The sequence below is a fragment of the Perna viridis genome, chromosome 3 (assembly GCF_037379345.1).
Source record: "Perna viridis isolate PV_CMFRI_1.1 ecotype Kerala chromosome 3, ASM3737934v1, whole genome shotgun sequence".
NCBI lineage: Eukaryota > Metazoa > Mollusca > Bivalvia > Mytilida > Mytilidae > Perna > Perna viridis.
Window position 1 is genome coordinate 22,733,542 of NC_142447.1, and position 18,905 is coordinate 22,752,446.

Here is an 18,905-nt window from a genome sequence, read left to right on the forward strand (position 1 = left end):
CCCCCTTTTTTATAACTGCAACATCATTGTGAACTTAGTCAACATACCTCAATCCACTTTGATACAAATCATTAAAAACTAAATAATGAAAAACCTTACACTCTATGCAAATACATGTTGTGAAACTTATTCTACGTGACCATATGTTGCTCTTGGAGCAGTTTATTTGTGTCAGATGAAAACATTCATGAAATGAAGTGCTAATCTCTGTCAGAATCAGACATAGGGTGAATCATGTTGAAAAAAAAAAAAATCCAGGTCTTATCATGAAATCTTGTTAAAAAATGTTAACTGAAATGCAAAAATGGCATTCGTTTCTTTTTTTAAGTGTCAGTAATTCAAGATGTAGATTATATGCAATGCATTTCAATTTTATCATCAAAGAAAGATAACTCACTTTCCCCCCATCATTCTATTGTACCTCTGACACTTCTAAGACCAATTAACTGCCAATTTGTCTTCAATAGACTAAACGCTATGTGCAAAAATTGTCAAATCAATTTGTTTTTCCTTTGTATAATTCATTATTTCAATTTTGCCTGATTCTTACAGACTCCAGTACTTAATATTTGAGAATTTTGGGTCTGATGCCAATAAGTAATATGCATTTGATCACTAAAATGGAGGGCACAATTTTTTTGGCTATCTGGTGAAGTTTTTCATCAGGAATTTACCTAATATTAAAGAATTGCCTCGATTTTTCTCATTATTTCAGTCTGGTTTTGACAAAAGATACAACAAATAACATAGAGGACATAATTTTATTCAACAAAATTGTTGAACACATGTACAAATCACAGCCATTAGCTTTAGACATCACTGTACAGCAGATCTAGTTTCAGTTTGACACTGTAAATTTTAATTTAAAAAAAATCATAAATTTGGCTTTTTAAGCATTCTTCTTTTCCATTAGACATTTTTTCAGTTGAATGGAAATCACACTCACAATTACACATTTAAAACTAGATCAATACATGTCTGTTTCCTGGGTCACCATTGTATATTAGTCTGCACATGACCATCTTAAGTACATATAACAATATGCAATCTAAAAATTACAGTGTGGGTTACAAATTTCTTGAGAGTAATGCACTAATAATAGCATTTACTGCCGAACAAATGAATGGCTAAGTTCAACATACTAATAATGCAAGAAAAAATAAATAAAATTTCTCTTTAAAATGTCCACATCTTTAATGTATATATAAACAATGGGATAAATTAATTCAGAGTAATTCTCTGTATGGACCAAAAATAAGGAAAAAAAATTGAGAATACAAGTGTATACTATGGCTTATTTTTACTGTATAAAGCCATCCAAACATGTAAACATGGAAAAACAGTCACATTTTTTATTTTTGTAACTCTGTTACTATGGTAATTATCAAAGTAATTTCACTCTACTGCTAGAATGGTCATTCCATGCCATTTTCAATTGTTCCCATTTGCAAGGAAACTATAAATGAATTCATTTAATAACTTTGTTCTGCATACACCTACATTTTAAAACCAAATACAGTTACTTGTCAAATTTGTAATACTGCTCTTAAATTTCTTGTTCAAAAAGTGGCTTAAAATAATTTTCAAAACTGCCTTTTTTGCATTATTAGCATGCTATTTTTAGTGAATTTCAATCTGCAACTACAAATATTGCGCCCAAAGATAAGTGATTCCATGAAATGTTACAATCTACAATATCAGAGAAAATTGGACAAGTGTTATTTTTCAATTTTAAGAAAAAAATTACCTTGAATATAAATACTATGGTAAAAAAGCAAAAATATGATTTTTTTTATACTTCTATACCCCAAGCCTTTGGTCTTCAAAAAATATGTTTCATTTCCATTAAGTTGTAAAAATGTTTATATATGGACAGAATTTACCTGCTCATGTATAAAAATAAAACAGAAATTATGATGTTTGCCTTTTAAATGAACTAGATATGAGAATATTTGACCTTGAAAATCAAGCTTTTATATGTTCTTTTGAATGTATTAACAGTAACTGTTTTTACCTGTTTACTTAAAATAACTGAGAGTATTAATGAAAATTACTAAAAATTGCTATTTTCTAGAAAACTGCCATAGTTACCATTTTCCTCCAGATTTCTCCAAAGGAAAAAATGTACAGCCCTGGTTTTCAGTGTCTCTGCATTCATGGTTTCCATGGTAACAGGTCCATTGAAAACAGCAAAATTATCTTAGTAGTTCAGGTAAATACTAAATGTTTGTTTCCATGGTTACAGGTTTGCAAAAATAAAATAAAAAATTTGCTGTATGATATTTTGATTTAATGTGCCATATAGACATTTTTAGCAATGATGAAGAAATTTGAAAGTTTGCAGTATCCACATGATTCTGATCCATACAGAGAATGCCTTTTAAGACTGGTTCATTACTTTTTGAGTTAACAGATTACACAAAGTAGTGTCAGAGGAGAAGATTTTTGAAAGAAATAACATTAAAATTAGCCAAAAAAAACTGAAAAAGGGCAATAACTCCAACACGGCTTAACAGATTAGAACGAAAATTTGACTACAGATAGGGGTACCTTCTACACAAAGAGGGTACCCCTAAAAAGCGTGACCAACGAAAGGATTGATATTGTCGTGTGGCTACTCAACCTGCTTTCACTGCAGGTGAAGCAGGTTAAAAACATGACAAAAATTCCCTTTACCTAGACAAAGTACCTTTCAATTTTTTCACTTAAAAATGTTACTCTGTCTAAGCACAGTAATTAGAATTAAAATCCCTATATCTCAATATTAGTAAACATTTCCTGTCTTTCATGAGAGTGGTCAATGGACCAATTCTTTGGAAGAAACTGTGGTTTCATAGAATCCACAAAATGCTGCCTCCACCTCTTCTCAAACATGTGTAATCCTGTATGCTTCTTTAGATGCCTTATGACAAGTTTACCATGTGGAACATAATCTCTATTCTCTACTCTACAAAGAAAATGAAGAGATATACTGTACATGTATTATACAGATTGGTATTATCTGCATCCACATAGCCAAAAAAGTCTCAAATGATTCTCATATGTTGATATTAATGATTTTGGCCTGTAAACAAATGATAAGCATGTGTTGGTTAAAACCATATAAAGATCATTTAATCATGTAAATCATATCACTTTCCATTTATAAGTCAATCATACACAAATGTATTATTCTACTACATGATTTTCGTGCATGACACCTCTTGCTGAGTAAACATTGCTGGATTTTACAATTTTCATAAAACCTTTTATTTGTAATGGTTATCATTTCTTAAAACTTTATTTGTCGTTTGGCAAATCTAATAAATTGTTAAGTTTCATTTTTGATACGGTATCAAAGCTATGACAGTAAATTTGAATAGCTTATTAAGGGTGACTTTGAATTGGTTGTATTTTATACTCTTAGTGACTTTCTGGATACATTTTTACACATTCCAATTTTTTAGTGGCTGCAAAAGTTATAGAATAGAGTGACTTATTTGAAAAAAAAGTCTTATTTTTATTTTTTGATCTTTCTAGCTGAGGGATTTTATCATTTTTAAAATCAATTTTTAACATGCAGCCTTCTTGAAAAAAAGATATTTTATATGAAAAATTACAATAGAATGTGTTAGCAAAATCAGAGTTGTCTACCTTTAAAAATGATAGTGCATTCCATAGATTTTTTCCCACCACATGTTAGATTAAGTGGAACTGTTGTTGAATTTCAATATTCTGAAGCATTCTTAACAATATAGTAAGAAAATAAATGTAATAATTTTACATGTGAATTCCCCAAGGATAATATTAAAATATTTTGATGATTTCTTTGACAAAACGAAAACAAGAAAGGAAAAACATACTAGTATAAAAAATGTAAAAGACAATATATATCCAGTATTGTTATTCAATATAATTAAACTTAACCTAAAATGATGCTTCCGTTTTTGTCAAAATATTCAATATATTGAAATTTAAACAAATCCAGATCTCTTACAAATATAGGATGTCGCTAACACTCTGTCCCTATAAAGAGTGTTAAGGGAAATAAGTACTGTTATATACATTTGAATCAATTGGAAGTAACAGCCTATGAATTGCAGGCACACAGAGCAGTAACCACTTACTCAAGAGGGGAATTTATCAGTCATTACATCTCTCATGTCTATGGTGAACAGACCAATGTCTGGGCAGATATTGAGGTTTCATGGAATCAATAAAATGCTTTCTCCATCTTTTCTCAAAAACCTGAAGTCCCTGGGCACCATCTTTAAGCATATGTCTAACAACTGCTTTCCCATGAGGTTTATAACTTTCATTTTCTAGCCTAAATTAAAGAGGAAAAATTGTGTGTAGTTTTTTTGGAAGTTTGTAGTGCAATCTTGCCATTAACTTGCCTGAATGATGTTTGATATTATTCATATATTATACCTCATACCAAAATCACAAACTTCTATTGGATAAGCATTATGTGTTAATTTGGTCTAATCCTTTTTAGCACCACCCCTGAAAAATGATTGGTGATTGCAGTATATCACCACGATAAATTACCCTGATATATCATCTGCATGACAATCATCTCCCTCTAGACTGGAATAGCTTTTACTTGTCTGTATGCACATCCTTTTTATTTTCATTTAAGATGACTTTCATAAGAAAAATCAATAGTGGAAGTGTTCATTTTTTTTGCTAATGATGATTTATTTAAGTAGCACTCCAGCTAAGGATCATGCAAAATGTGATTCATGGGTAAAAAACCTACATATTTTTATTTTTGATATTTTGTTTGAAATGTCATAGTAAACAGAAATTAACATGTGGTTTTTCGTATAACCTGTGCTCACAGGAGATAAAAATTATATAGAATGCACTGTAGGTTTCAAAATTAAGGGAGATAACTCTGTAAATGGCACTCAAATACATTAGAATCTACTGGATTTTCAATGTGGATTATCTCCTAAGAGCAGGCAGATTTGAATGAATAATTACACATTTCATAGTATAGACCCATAAAAAAACTTAATTACAAAAATAAGGATATGTAGCCTTTTTTGGGGTGTATCACATGATTCTTACATAGACAGCTACTTAAAAGTTAAAATACTGATAAATTTCATTCTAGTTAAAAATTCAATATATCTGAGGTATTGCAACAATTACATAAAAGCGTGATGTTTTTGGTATTCAAATGGGTATTCAGTATAATACAACACATATTGCCTGCAGGTGAGGGTAATACACTGAGTAACACACTAAAAAAATATATCACCCTCTACTACATCTCATGTGACACATCTACCTACTTCAGTGTATCACAATCTACTGCAGTCAGTATGTGTATAATACAACAATTACAACCAAACATAATACTTAAGTAGAAGTCTTTATAAAAATCAGACAGAAGGTGATTCATGCATGCAAAAAAATCCACTAATTTTAGTTTTACTTCTTGTTCAGAAACAGTTACTGATCACATAACAAGTCTTAGTTTTTCATTTGATTTTTGCACTTTTGATATAAAAATTATAAAGATTGTACATGAAATTTGCACTTTGCAAGAGTTATTGTTCTTGATGGGGCTTATTTGATTGATTTTAGTGGGAGATATAATTAAAAAAAAAATTAGTAACTCATAATAAATGTGGATATTTTTCAAATTCAGCAGAGTGATAAAATACATATAAAATATTAGGTTACTGTCGAAAAATACAATCTGCATGTGTATGATACTTAGTGCAAAATGAAAGGCTTTTATAACAATTTTTGACATCCTCTACTGATTACAAATGTAGTTGTTTTTTTCAACAATACCTATAGTCGGCGTCACATAAATAACATACTGTTAAAATTTGAATAAAAATATTTTCTACGACTTTATTGACACCTACCGTCGTTTAAATTGTCTTAAATGACTTGCTCATTCGTTTAGCCAAACAGCTTCTCCCTAAACATTGAATCGTTAAATTCCGGTCAGATTTTAATTCTAGGTGGCAATATTTACATTGTAAAAAGTCGGCCATGTTTACAGTGATCGGGTTGCTAGGAGATGTTGTTTACGTTTAAATGGTTTGTCCAAAAACCGAAGAACCCAGAATGCAATTCGGTGTTATTTCGGATATCTCAGATTTATTTTACGCGAACAACGTATAATACCGAGAAGTTGATCAAGCAGACGATTGTCACCGGAGTTCGACGGGAACTTACGCACTTCGTTTGTAAACAAATCGTCCCATAAAAACCAACATGGCGGATATTAGTATGGGATTTTCCCGTAAGGATTTGTTACGCATGATTTAAGCTAATAAGTGACTTGTTTTTGAGAAGCTGTTTGGCTAAACGAATGAGCAAGTCATTTAAGACAATTTAAACGACGGTTGGTGTCAATAAAGTCGTAGAAAATATTTTTATTCAAATTTTAACAGTATGTTATTTATGTGACGCCGAGTATAATACTGTATTGTTTTAATCCTGCGGTGAAAAGGTAACCAAATTGTTGATAAATATAAGTAAAAATTTGATTCATTATACATGTAATTTATCCTTATTGTGCTCTGCCAAATTTATATTTCACATGGTGTGTTGCATCGAATGCATGAGAAATCTTTGCCTTCTTAGTAACCCTGTACAATCATGAAATGTCAATAACATACAAAACAGTTCAAAATCTTCAAGTATTAAGAAAGCCAGCTATCTCATTAGAAATAAAAAACAACTTTACTTTGATCTGTAGCTCATTAAAATATAAAATATCAGATCAACATCTAAAATATTTTTAAATCAAATTATTGTTGTGAAATTAACTAAGTCTAAGGGCAGTAATTTGTCATAAATAGCCATGCCAAATGAGAAGTTACCTTGTTCAATAAATCTGCACTATACCTCCAAGCATTTAAAAAAAAAATCCAGACAACATGAAGTATATATTTACCTATATTCCAACTGTGAGGCCTGTTCAAGAATTTCTGGAGAAAATTCACTAATACCATAGAATTCTTCAAGAATCTTTTTCAGTTCAGACTTTCTCTTCTCTGGAATTTTGGCTTTAGTATTCATCAAAGCTCTATTATAAGAAAATCGAAAAGTGCCACTTATTTAAAAAAGCATTTCTAATATGACGTCTTCATATCATCAAACAGTATATATCGGTACAATCCCACCTTTAGCACACGTGCACTGTCTCTTTTCTTTCACTGTCGCTTCGAGACAAAACACTCATTTAAAAATGTTTATGCGATGATTTTATGGCTGAGAGGTTATCTAATTGAAATCAATTATATAAATACACACATTTAACACATACGATGAAATAAATACACATATTTAATCCAACTTCCATATAGGGGAGGTTAAACGAAACAGCTGTTACTTTGGCTACACCTAGGGAAATATTTGTCACAAAAATTACCGTATTTGTCATATTAGAAAAGAAATAATCCCTTCTGGAGGTAGATTTGTACTCATTTTAACATGGGTTTGGCATTTATATTCTCATTTAACACCTTGCTGTCACTATTACAGAATTGGTATTTAGAAAGAGCTATTGTTCTTGATTTGGTTGATTACTGAGGAGTGGAATGTATAGTTTAATGTTCTAAAGTTACAGAAAATGTGGTGTATGTAGACTGAAGTTATTGTCTGTTCAGAGAGTTTTTCAGCACATTGTATCACCTCTACCATTGCCAGTGACTGAATTTTACATGGGTTGGTACTTAAATTCTCTTAGGACAAAAAGGTATTATTTTGCATTGCCCAACATAAGATGTATATGGCCACTTTTGATATTTCAGAAAATCTCTGGATAACAAATGAATGGCTTAAACAACCAAAATTTTGATAATTCATAATGAGCGAAAGTTGAACATCACAAAATATCAACCCAAGATTTTCAATTTCAATATAATAACAAATAAGCCTTGCCATGGAAGAAATTTAAACAATCTCCCTTCTACTGTAACAATAGAGCATCATGTAGTCTATTAAGTGTCAGTCCCTGTAAGAATCAGGCAGTATGTGAAATACGGTATAAAAAAACCATCATTTTGATAGTGTAATAATTTGACTATTTGCACCATCAGAATCAAGGAAAAAGGAAAAGATTTTCCATATCATGCTGACTCATTGAATTACACTGAAAATGAACATTTCAAGGGCAGATAAACCTCATTTTTCTAACATTCTATAGAAAAATTTCTGAGCAAAGCCAGTGATGCAGGATTAAATAATGGTCTTTTCAAATAGACAAGGTATCCTTGAGTGATACTTTACTGTCACAATGGTGGGGTTTTGACATGCATATTTCTGATTTTTCCCATTTTGCCTGATTCTTACAAACACTTACACTTAATATCACAACAGGATCAACTAACAATCAATCTGTGGACACCTGGCACTATAAGCTGACACTTTACAGATTTCTTTAGCTCACTGTTAGAGCGTCAGCATATAGTGAAAAGGGTTGTGAGTTGGATTCCTAGCTGGTACTATTGTGCTAGACATACCTCCACTCATACAAGAAGCTCATATTGCAGAGCAACTAAAAAAATATAAAAAATTAGGACACTGTCCAGTCTTTATTCCGTATACAAGTCAAAATAAACAGTAAGTTTTAATTTGTCCTCATAATTTGTTTACACAGTCTGTACAAACCACCTAACACTATAGTAAATAAGGTCATTCTTATATGTTGTGCATCCAAGCTCTTTAGACCACAGCCATAGTGAAAAAGTGATAAACACATGACCAATATTTCGTGCAACACATAGGCTGCATTTTTTAAAATATATGAAGAAACTAGTAATATTAGAATTGAAATAAATCACAGAAACTCCATTTAATCATTGTTTTACCATGGGAATTTATGTAAAACAATGAAAAAATTGAGTTTCAGTGGTTTGTTTTTTAATTGACCTACATATTTCTTGAATTCATTGGCCATACAAAAAGTATACAATGTACAACATACTTCAATTTTTCATATTTGCCTGATTAAATGAAAGAAACCATCCATTACTGAAACTGTACAAGGAAATAATACAGTACAGCAAACTGTTAACTCAGAAATATTCAGTGCATTTATTATTGTAATTTTGCCATTTAAGTCAAAAATGTTATTTTCTCATTTTCCATTTTGAGAAAAATACCAAGTATAAAAATAGGAGTTTTAATTTTTTTCCAATTTGAACCAGTCATTTTTAGAAATAATCAAAACACTGCAATATTTCTGAATTTGGAGTAGTTGCATGACATCTATATCCAGAATCTCCTAAGACTAACCTGGCAGCTGATCTAACTTTCTGTAAATCCTGGTCATTCAGCTGTTTAGTCCCTGTGCCCATATCAATAGGAGCATTACACTCATCAGCTAACTGGAACCTAAGGGCTGTGTCATATTGTGTACTCCTTACGTGACAAGGCATACAGAGTAAAAGTATGTCATGTGAGGCATGGTCTTTTAAAGATGGTGGAAAATATCTGGAAACAGTCAGTAACTTTTAAATTCAAGGGCTAAAATATAATATCAAACCATAAAGAAAAGTTTAACTCATATGATATTACTTGATTTTGGATTTATGAATATAAATACAGCTAATTTCTAGAAAAGCAGAGGACTCTTACCCTACTGGTGCACCTGGTCCATGCTCCCAGTTTTTAGTGGAGTCCGAGTTGCTCGTTTGCTTTTGTTACTTTGTATGTATGATTTTAGTTACTTTATGTTCTTTGTTGTGTATGTCTGTTTTCCAAGTCTGGTCTTTGTCCCTGGATTACATTCTTTTGATTACCGCTATAACCTTGGTTTCCTTGATTACTCGTTCAAATTAACAAATAGTTAATTAAAATTTTTGAGATAAAAATGCTATAATCTTTAACAATATGTAGAATAAACAGAGAACATTAATATTTAGAATACTAAATAACCTTCTATATTCTTTAGGAACTACTTGTTTTCTGACATATGAATCAGTGGCACCACAAACAACACAAACATTTTCCTTCTCCTGTAAATAATAATCATCCTTGGATGTTGGTCGTCCAGCTGGCTCAAATCTTAGCTGGACTGTGTATGGGTCATCATTAACCTTGTCTGAAAATAATTTGTAAAAGTTGATCACTCAAATTTTGAACTTAAAATTAACCTTACAAATAAAAATTTTGAAATTTGTATGTAAATTTAATGTGATTTGTTTAATATTATTTACATGTATATGTATATGGTCGTTCCTGTACCCAGTGTAAACTGGTAAATAAATAAGGGTACACATGATGGTAATCCATAGAGGATTTGCACTTATAAGGCAAACAGATGAATGGACTGACTGACAAACAGACAGAAAATGTGATTCCTTTGTACCTGACCAACCTCTGTTTTTGTTCATTATTTTATTTTGTTAGCTATAGGTCATTGATATTTTGTGAATAAGTAACTGTAATGTGATTTTGTTGTCTTTAATAAATTAGCATATAACAGCTCACCATTTAATGTATTACTAGTCTAGGTAAAAATGAGGTACCCACTTATGTATTTTTCTTTTCATTTAACATACTATTTACCTGCAAGCCCCTTCTCAATATACCATTCTGCCTTTTTGATATCACATGTACACAGACTCTCCCCATCTGGAGCTATGAGGTAGCAGTTATAGTATAAAGGTCTTTGTCTCAAAACATAAGCTCTACAATCCTTAGAGTTCAGCTTAGCTCTATCCCCTATTGCAGCCTTTAAAAAACACCAAACATAAAGTTTGCCTCTAATTTTCACTTCCAGTTCACTTTTAAGTTGCTGGAGTATAAAGAGGCAACTATTTCGCTGTACATGTGTGTAATGTTGTTTTGGGGCCACTGCAAGACACCAGTGATTTAAAGCTGCATTAGCTGCCATTTTCATAAATTTTATATCTGTTGAAATATACCTCAATTTTTAATTATTTCTACCAAATTGTACTTTTCCTGTATAACTTCATTTGATATCCATAAATAAAATGCATAAAATACATGAAATAGGTGTCTATATATTCATTGTCTTGCAAGACAAAAAATTGACCTAGATAAATCTGTATGCAGGGAAGATAATGTATATGTTATAGAAAAGTCTGAAAAATTCAGACCTTTCTATACGTTTACATTATCTTCCATCCTTTAGCTTAAGAGATTAATAAACTATAAAAGCATATACAATGCTGCTATGAATACCACAAATTAGCATCAAATATAACATTTCATGTATAGTCATTTAAGTTGAAAAAAGTATTGATATTGAAATTAATTTTTTTCTACCTGGAGAAGTCACATTTAAATTAACTCCAAGAAAGCATTTATTTTTGAAACTGATTTACAAAAGATGTATAAGACAACAGAATACCTAGAACTAACTGTACTGAGAAAAATCAGAAATGGAGAGATAACTAATACGTGTATAATTTATGTATTAGCATTGTGACACAAAACACAAAAGTGGCTGTGTTTAGACCAAATTCTACAAGAGTTTAATTCTTTATGCATTTATACTAGGTTGTTGCTAAACCCTAACTTCATCATCCACAGTAGGAGGTCTATACGAGGGATTCTTTGAGTTGGCAGGTCCTGTATAATTGGCATCTACAGTACCCTGGACAATAGAGCTAGTAAACTTCCAGAATTCTGTTTCATCTACATGTTTGAATATTTTTTCTACTCTGACATCTGGTTTCCTGTTCCACATTTTTGCCAGAACTAAGGTAAAGAAAATATCTACTCCTACCATAGCATCATTTGCTGCATACTCTATCTGAAAATGTTCAAAATCATTTGAGAGATTAAGGAGAAGCTGCACTAACAAATTATGTATACAAACAAACAGATAGACGGATAGATAAACCATTCAAATCTTTCTGAGCATTTTTGAGTGGTTGTATCATGTATAGATGGATAGATATACAGAGGTTTATCATACTATGACCTCAAAAAATAAACAGCATAAATATGAACTCTTTGAGTGACGGTTCAATAGTGATACAACCTACTTTCCATCATGATACAAGAAAAATTCATGTTTTTTAGTGAACAGGAAGCAGGTGTCAGTGAGTATGAAAATACATCCAAGGATACAACATCCTTATAGGAAGCTTAGTACAAAATATCAACAAATAGTTATTAAATATTATCCAAAAAAATGTGGAATTTTTTTTTCATTATCACAAGAGTATTTTCAGTGTATAAAGAAAACTCCAGTTATTTAAGCAAACAGGAATTAGAAGTCAAATGAGTACAAAAAAGCATCCCATGATACAGTTTACTCAAATGAAACTTCGTATAAAACATTAATACCCTGTCATTTACAGAATCTGAGAATTTGTTATGAAAAAAATGTGTTACAGAATGACGGCCTGACAGAATGAAGCACACAGGTATACCTGTATACCTACCTCTCCAACAGAGTGGTAGGGGTATTATCCTCATAATATAATCTTCACAGAGGTATAAGTAGTGAAGTAAATTACCTGTTCATCAGAAAGCAGGTCTGCTTCCCAGTTCCCACATCTTATATGGTTACTTTTATCCAATGAAACACCTAAGACACCCTCTGCCTGTCCCTGTAACCCTTTACTATCACTAAAATTGTAATTTGGCAATTTATTACATTACAATCATTCAATTTTTTATTAATTAGTTACTTCCTGCTAACAGCTTGACAAATTTGTTAAAATCCATGTAAGAATCATGCAGGGCCTATAGTAATGGTGATATTATTATTTTAGCAAGTAATCTTTGCTTTATTACTGAAATGCATTCAATACAAGATATCACAAACATTCTCAATATACAATTTCTAGTGTTGATCTAGGATGTTTTGTACAGTTTATACGATATAACCAGTTAAATATGAAGTTGCATGTGTTGTAGTGCTAGGCATACCCCCACTTGTACAGGAAGTTGATATTTAACAGCAACCCAAGTATGTCACATCTATAATAAACCACACATCAAATTTGAAATCAATCCATTCATTCAAAGCTGAGATTTTTGAGACGAAAATTTTCTCTATCATTCCATAGTGAAAATGGCAAAATCCCACGAAACAGGAAGTTGATATCTGACAGCACCCAATATCATTTACAACATATGCCCAATCTATATGAAGTCACTCATCAAATTTTAAATTAATCCAACCATTGGGTACCAAGATAATATCGAAGTAATAAGAATTGATGCACGGAATGACAGAAGGACAAGCTGACTCCTATGTACCATCCACTTGTTAAGCGAAAATAGAATACAATGTTTCTCCACCAAACCTCCTCAGCAATATCACTTGTATCAAGAAGGTCTGACACTATCTTTAATAAAAATTTCGGTAGAAAACGGGTGTATGACCCCCTGCCTGATTCGATTCATACATTTGACGTGCAAATTTTCTCTATCATTCCATAGTGAAAATGGCAAAGTCCCATGAAACAAAAAGTTGATATCAGACAGCACCCTAGTTGCAATTAAATAAATTTCATCCAGTAAACTACAGTACGTAATAATACATTATACTTGTAAACTATCATGGGGAGGGGTCAATGCAAACCAGACATGATATAATGATCTAAGTCCCATAACTCTGGAACAAAAAAAAAAAAAAAAAAATGAATAACCTTAGCAAAACAACAAAGAATTAATACCATCTGTTTTTTTTTGTGAATGAAAAGTCAGTAGTTTACCATAATACTTGTATGTCAAAAATTAAGTGTAACAAGCAACTTGTCTTCACATCTCCCCTGACACCATAAAAAAGTTTACGTGAAAAAGTACCATTACTCTTGTAAAATATGTCAAAGCAAAATGTTGGCATAATATAATCAACTACAAATTTTTGACTAACAATCCTACAAAATTTGAACAAAATACATCAATTGGTTTCCAATCCAAGTGGTTGCCTCTGTAAGTTTGACTGGATGTACGGATGGACACCAACATTTCTATGTCCCTTTCCGTGAAGCAGCAAGGGACAAAAAAGGTACTAAGTATATGTGTGTGTATTATTCATGGATGGACATACATGAGGTTACATTGAGTACCAATGCAGTAAAAGGTAATAAATATGCTATTCATTTAGAAGTTTTGATGGTATTCATTTTTCAACTTACACTCTGAATATACCTCTGACTCTGTTTAAAACATGCCGCAAATCTAAACATCCTTTTACTATCAAACCATAATCTTTCTGTAATTTTTTTGCGTCTTCTTTCACAGCTACACCAACTTTATAAATACTGAGAAAAAACATGTTATTAATTTATTATCATGCATAAAGAACATTTCATCTGAGCCACACTATGGAGATATATTTTTAACAGATATTTATACTTTTTTTAAGAATTTCTAACTCACTAGTTACCCTTATTAGTGAATCACATTATTACAAATAGTAATATACTTTGGCCATGACTAGCCACTGTAACAATACATTTCATTGTTATTTAAAAAAATGAATATTTTTTTGAAAATTTATCAGGAACAAGTTTTTCTCGAATTCATTAAATACAAATTGGACAGTCAGCGTACCTTCGGTCCTGTAAAATAGTTTTCAATGACGAAGGTATTGAATCCATGAGGTATAATCGAATTAAAGCACAGTCTCCTGACTGTGTCCCCAACTGTAATAGAGCTACTGGTAATCTCATGCCACTGTGGGTCACCCATTCACAGTCTAGTCCTAAAACCTGAAACATTGAAAAAAAAAACAATATTGCTATGTGTAGCCTAATGTCCCCAGTCCCCCCCCCAAAAAAAAGATATGTAATGCAAAAGTCCCATAACTCCTATGAAATTTCTAGAATCAAAATCAAAGATCAACTACTGTAGTCTACATATTGTGCCTAACAATCAATCAAAATTTTAACAAAATACATATGGCAGTCTCTTATAAATTGTATCCACAGAGTGTTCCTATAGTGTTGCATGTGCAAATTAAACAAAGTCCCATAACTTCGGTAAGACTTGTCAAATCAAAATGACAATACAATATGATGACTAACAATCCTGGAAAATTTAACAAAATCTGTTTAGCAGTTTCCTTGGAGGTGAGTCAACAAAATGTTCCTATAATGAAGCATGTACAAATTCAACAAAGTCCCATAACTCCTAAAAATTTAGTTAAATCAATATTGCTATTTTTAGAAGTTGTGACATAGTGTAACAGACAGACAGACTGGAATTTCTATGTCCCATACTGCTGAGGACAATAAAATAGATTATCTTACATGGCTTAGAAAATACAAGTAAATTTTATTTCCTCTAGGGGTGTGCCAAGTCAGTTAAATGTTCCAGATAGAAAATTAAGGCAAAGGGGAATAATTGCAGAACAGTGGACACTTAAGCACATTTTACTGAAATCAAAAGGGCATACATAATACTTCTGGTCTAAAGCAAATGATTATTCTATTGTATTTTATTTTAATAGCATTTCAATGTTGATAAAGCTTAATACAAGATCAAATCAGTTGTTGTCAACTGAAGTCATTTTCCATTTTCTTCAGAAGTGTTTCTGTGAAGAGCAAATTTGCACTTTAAGAGGGTATTTCATGCCTTGTAGATACTAGCAGACCAAATTATGGATGAAATATATAGTCATTTAACTCCAGCGTGCACTTTAAATGGCATACATTTTTGTGAGTCTGAGAAATAAATTCAATCTATTACATCCAAACTATATCTGTAATACATGTAGTATCCTCTGGCTTATTAAGAATAACCAGCATGTAAATATATGCCTGATGTACTTAGTATTCACAACATATTATACCTAAAATCTTAACTATAGAACTGTTTACCTGTACATTGTGGGAATTTAGCTACTAACTAACTTTGTAATGAAATTGGAACTGGTATATTTCAAATTGTAATATTCTTGGTTTGGGAAAATAATTAATTTCTTGTAGTACTGTACTTGTTCAAAAAGAACAATTTACTGGTACTATTTTTGCACTTATTTGTCATTCACAGAAATTACTATATTTACAGTGTTTACTCTTCTGACATAAACTTCTGTCAACACAAATTTTGATTTCTCCACACTCCACTCTCCACAGTAGAGTCACCATTTCAAATACTGCCTGTAATTAATTTCAATTGTTTTTATATCAAGGTATATTTAATGTTTCTAGCATTTTAATAATAATGCAGTAAAGGATAGAAAAAATATATTGAAAACTATTGAAATGGAGCAATTTTATCCTTGTTTTCACATTGGTGGAAGTTCCAGTGAAGAGTGGAGAAATTAAAATTTTAGTTGATGGTAGTGTGTATGTGAGTTTTATCTCACACTTCAAACTGCAAATCAAAATTAAAGATAAAATGGGGAGTCAAGTTTTTCCCCCGGAAATATTACTCCTTAATACATATATACACATACCCAAAAAGAAAGAAAGAACATTCCCAATCCAACATTATAAGTATTTATACTTATTTAACCTCTTTCCCTTGTTAATCATACCTTTCCTATTTTGACAGAAGAAAAGAACGTTTCCCATTGTTCTGCAGTGTTGATCAGTATTACATTTTTCTTTCGTTTGTATGGTTTTATTTTTCTGTTGGTCTGGAATTTCAGATACATCCATACTGCTAGGCCTATGACAATCAACAAATGTTATATACAGTGAAACTTCTCCCAACTGGACCCTCAGAAAACCGATCTTCCCTTCAAACCAGTCGTTTTCAAAAGTCCTGGCCGACATACCTTAAAACCTGTGTGTTTTGTGTTCAATAGACCGGCCACACCTTAAAACCGTACATCGGCCAGTTTTTCACAGTTTTAGTTACATATTTCAAATAAAAACAACCTCTCAATTCCGGCCGCCCGGTTATTGTTCACCTGTAATAAATGTGTCAACAAAACTGTAATGATTACATTATATTACGTAATTAATAATTCATTCACTGATCGGTTTGCATTTCATCAGTAGACTGATGATAATTGAAGGGGACAGTAGTTTAAACAACAAATTTAATTCAGACATAACATTTTGTCACTAGTTGGCTGTTAATTGGTATGTAGTAATGTACACACGTCAGGTAACCCGGTCATTTAATAGTACGATTTTTTACGATCTTTTAACTCTCAATTAATTTGAACTGTACCCAAGCCAAAACAACATAGGGGTGAAATTATTAGACTTTGTTGATAGGTAAGTTACGAAAACAATACAAATAATTAATTACATGTACCATCAATAGCCCTTTGATCTTTAATACACATTCTTTCAAAACCGTGAACTTTATTTTGTCGGCAGTACCGTTTGTAAAATCAAATCATTTACAATGATGCAAGCTTTAACATGTAATAAAAGTTTTGAATTAGCATTAATCATGTCTCAAGCAACAAACTGACAAGGTGTAGGGTTATAGAACACATTAATGGAAACAGCTCTTAGAATGCATTGCTATTTTTCACAAAACCAGCCACTCCTTCTTGTCCCAATGGTGGCCGATTTGGAGAAGTTTCACTGTATAATCCATAATGAATCACCATTTTGAAATCACATGTACATGTATGTCTGAAAAAATAACTGTAAATCAATGATCTTTCAAATAATGATTTAAAATAATTCAGAGAAAGTTTTTATTAAACAAACTCTAAATAAATATTTTATACAAAAATGTGAAGTGATAAGTAATATTTGACCTAATCAAAACCTAGAGTTGTGGTCACAGGCTCCTGATTCAGACTGAGCCTCGACCATAAGCATGTGGAAGTGCTTAGGGGCCAGGCTCTTTTAATATAAATATTTAAATAAATTTACTAAAGCATTTTATCAATTTGTTCCAATGAAAATTCTGAAGATTACATGGAACTGCAACTAGACCTTCAAGTACTGGATATCTTATGTTTCTGTCAATGGCCAATTATTGTCAAATACAATGTATGAGTTACATGTACATGCATATATACTCTGTATATTTGGCATGTTTGATAATAATTGCATCAGCCTCATAAAAACAAGTGCTTGTGTCTGTATGTATGGTCTCACTAACCACTTCCGGGTCAAATGGCCACCCCCCTATGTAGTACCAAAAACACACTGAACCTAGACATATGCATTGTAAGTGCATTATTTGTGTGTATTATGATTAAAAGTAGTCAAAATAAAGCTGAGAATGTGTACTTTAAAATCATATATGTAATTAACTACAAAAGTGTATGAATATTGTTTACATGTGTGAGTAATTTGCCTCCATGCTGTCAGTTAGCAGAACAGGTAAAAATGAGGATTTTCAGTATTATTTATTCAAGTAAATTTTGTGAAGAATTTCTACAATCATCGTACCATTAGCATAATGATTTTGGAAGCCTTATTTTCCAAGCTTTGCAACGGTATGCAACTTTAAGATGTCATTTGTCCTGGGAATTCACAGTGAAACTTTGAAAATTACTTTTTTAACATGTAAAGTAATGGAAACGTTAGAAGTGGTTAGTGAGACCTATAGTAGTCCCTGCACTCACCAGTTCTCTCCCTTAGCTGCTAGGCGGAAGCCCAATGCTGGTAAAAATTGAAATGAGCTAGTAAAAAGATGCATACTTTTCTTCTTTCAGGCTGGTTGGATCCACTATTTTTCGGGTAAGCTACAGCTGGGAAACGTAGCTCTATTTTTTTGCGATTTACGGTAGTCTAGACCGCAAAAATCAGAAAAAATAAAAAGATTCAGGGCTACGATTTCGCGGCTAGTCTAACTGTTAAGAATTTTGAAAGAATATGTACAGACTCTGGTCGATGTCGACAATCAATAGCGATTTTTACAGTAATTGTCTTCAAGAATAATTACCTCCAACCATTACAGACATTCCTAATAACACCGTAGTTCTTGACATGTTTAGACGACTGTATCAAGCTTTGAAATTATGTTTAAAATTACACAACTCATGGGCGCTTCCATTAAGAGTTCCCGGATGTCAACTAAGTTTAGATACG

General features: G+C 31.8%; 1 protein-coding gene across 6 annotated transcripts; it reads right to left on the reverse strand.

The window, feature by feature from the left end:
- Positions 1-747: 747 nt before the first annotated feature.
- Positions 748-18,892, reverse strand: LOC148621474 (exonuclease 3'-5' domain-containing protein 2-like). 6 transcript variants are annotated; one of them, XM_088575920.1, is made up of 12 exons: positions 18,760-18,883; positions 16,433-16,566; positions 14,503-14,660; positions 14,085-14,210; positions 12,453-12,564; positions 11,504-11,740; positions 10,528-10,693; positions 9,895-10,060; positions 9,253-9,450; positions 6,908-7,039; positions 4,107-4,306; positions 748-2,947 (listed from the first exon to the last, which is right to left on the reverse strand). In XM_088575920.1, the coding sequence occupies exons 1-11, from the start codon at positions 18,803-18,805 to the stop codon at positions 4,123-4,125; spliced, it is 1,659 nt and encodes a 552-aa protein (XP_088432046.1). In that variant the 5' UTR covers positions 18,806-18,883; the 3' UTR covers positions 748-2,947; positions 4,107-4,122. The 6 variants fall into 6 exon arrangements, with proteins under 6 accessions (XP_088432046.1, XP_088432048.1, XP_088432047.1 ...); XM_088575922.1 differs by lacking the exon at positions 4,107-4,306 and having other exon boundaries at positions 16,433-16,810; positions 18,760-18,892; XM_088575921.1 differs by lacking the exon at positions 4,107-4,306 and having other exon boundaries at positions 18,760-18,890.
- Between the last annotated feature and the right edge of the window lie 13 nt (positions 18,893-18,905).

Excerpts from the sequence above, each read along its gene's own strand:
- LOC148621474 (XM_088575921.1), bottom strand. The coding sequence starts at position 18,805 with ATGTCAAGAACTACGGTGTTATTAGGAATGTCTGTAATGGTTGGAG. Across the intron at positions 10,061-10,527 it reads TATTGAGAAGGGGCTTGCAG|ACAAGGTTAATGATGACCCA; the intron begins GTAAATAGTATG and ends AATTATTTTCAG. Across the intron at positions 9,451-9,894 it reads GTTCCTAAAGAATATAGAAG|ATATTTTCCACCATCTTTAA; the intron begins GTTATTTAGTAT and ends GACTGTTTCCAG.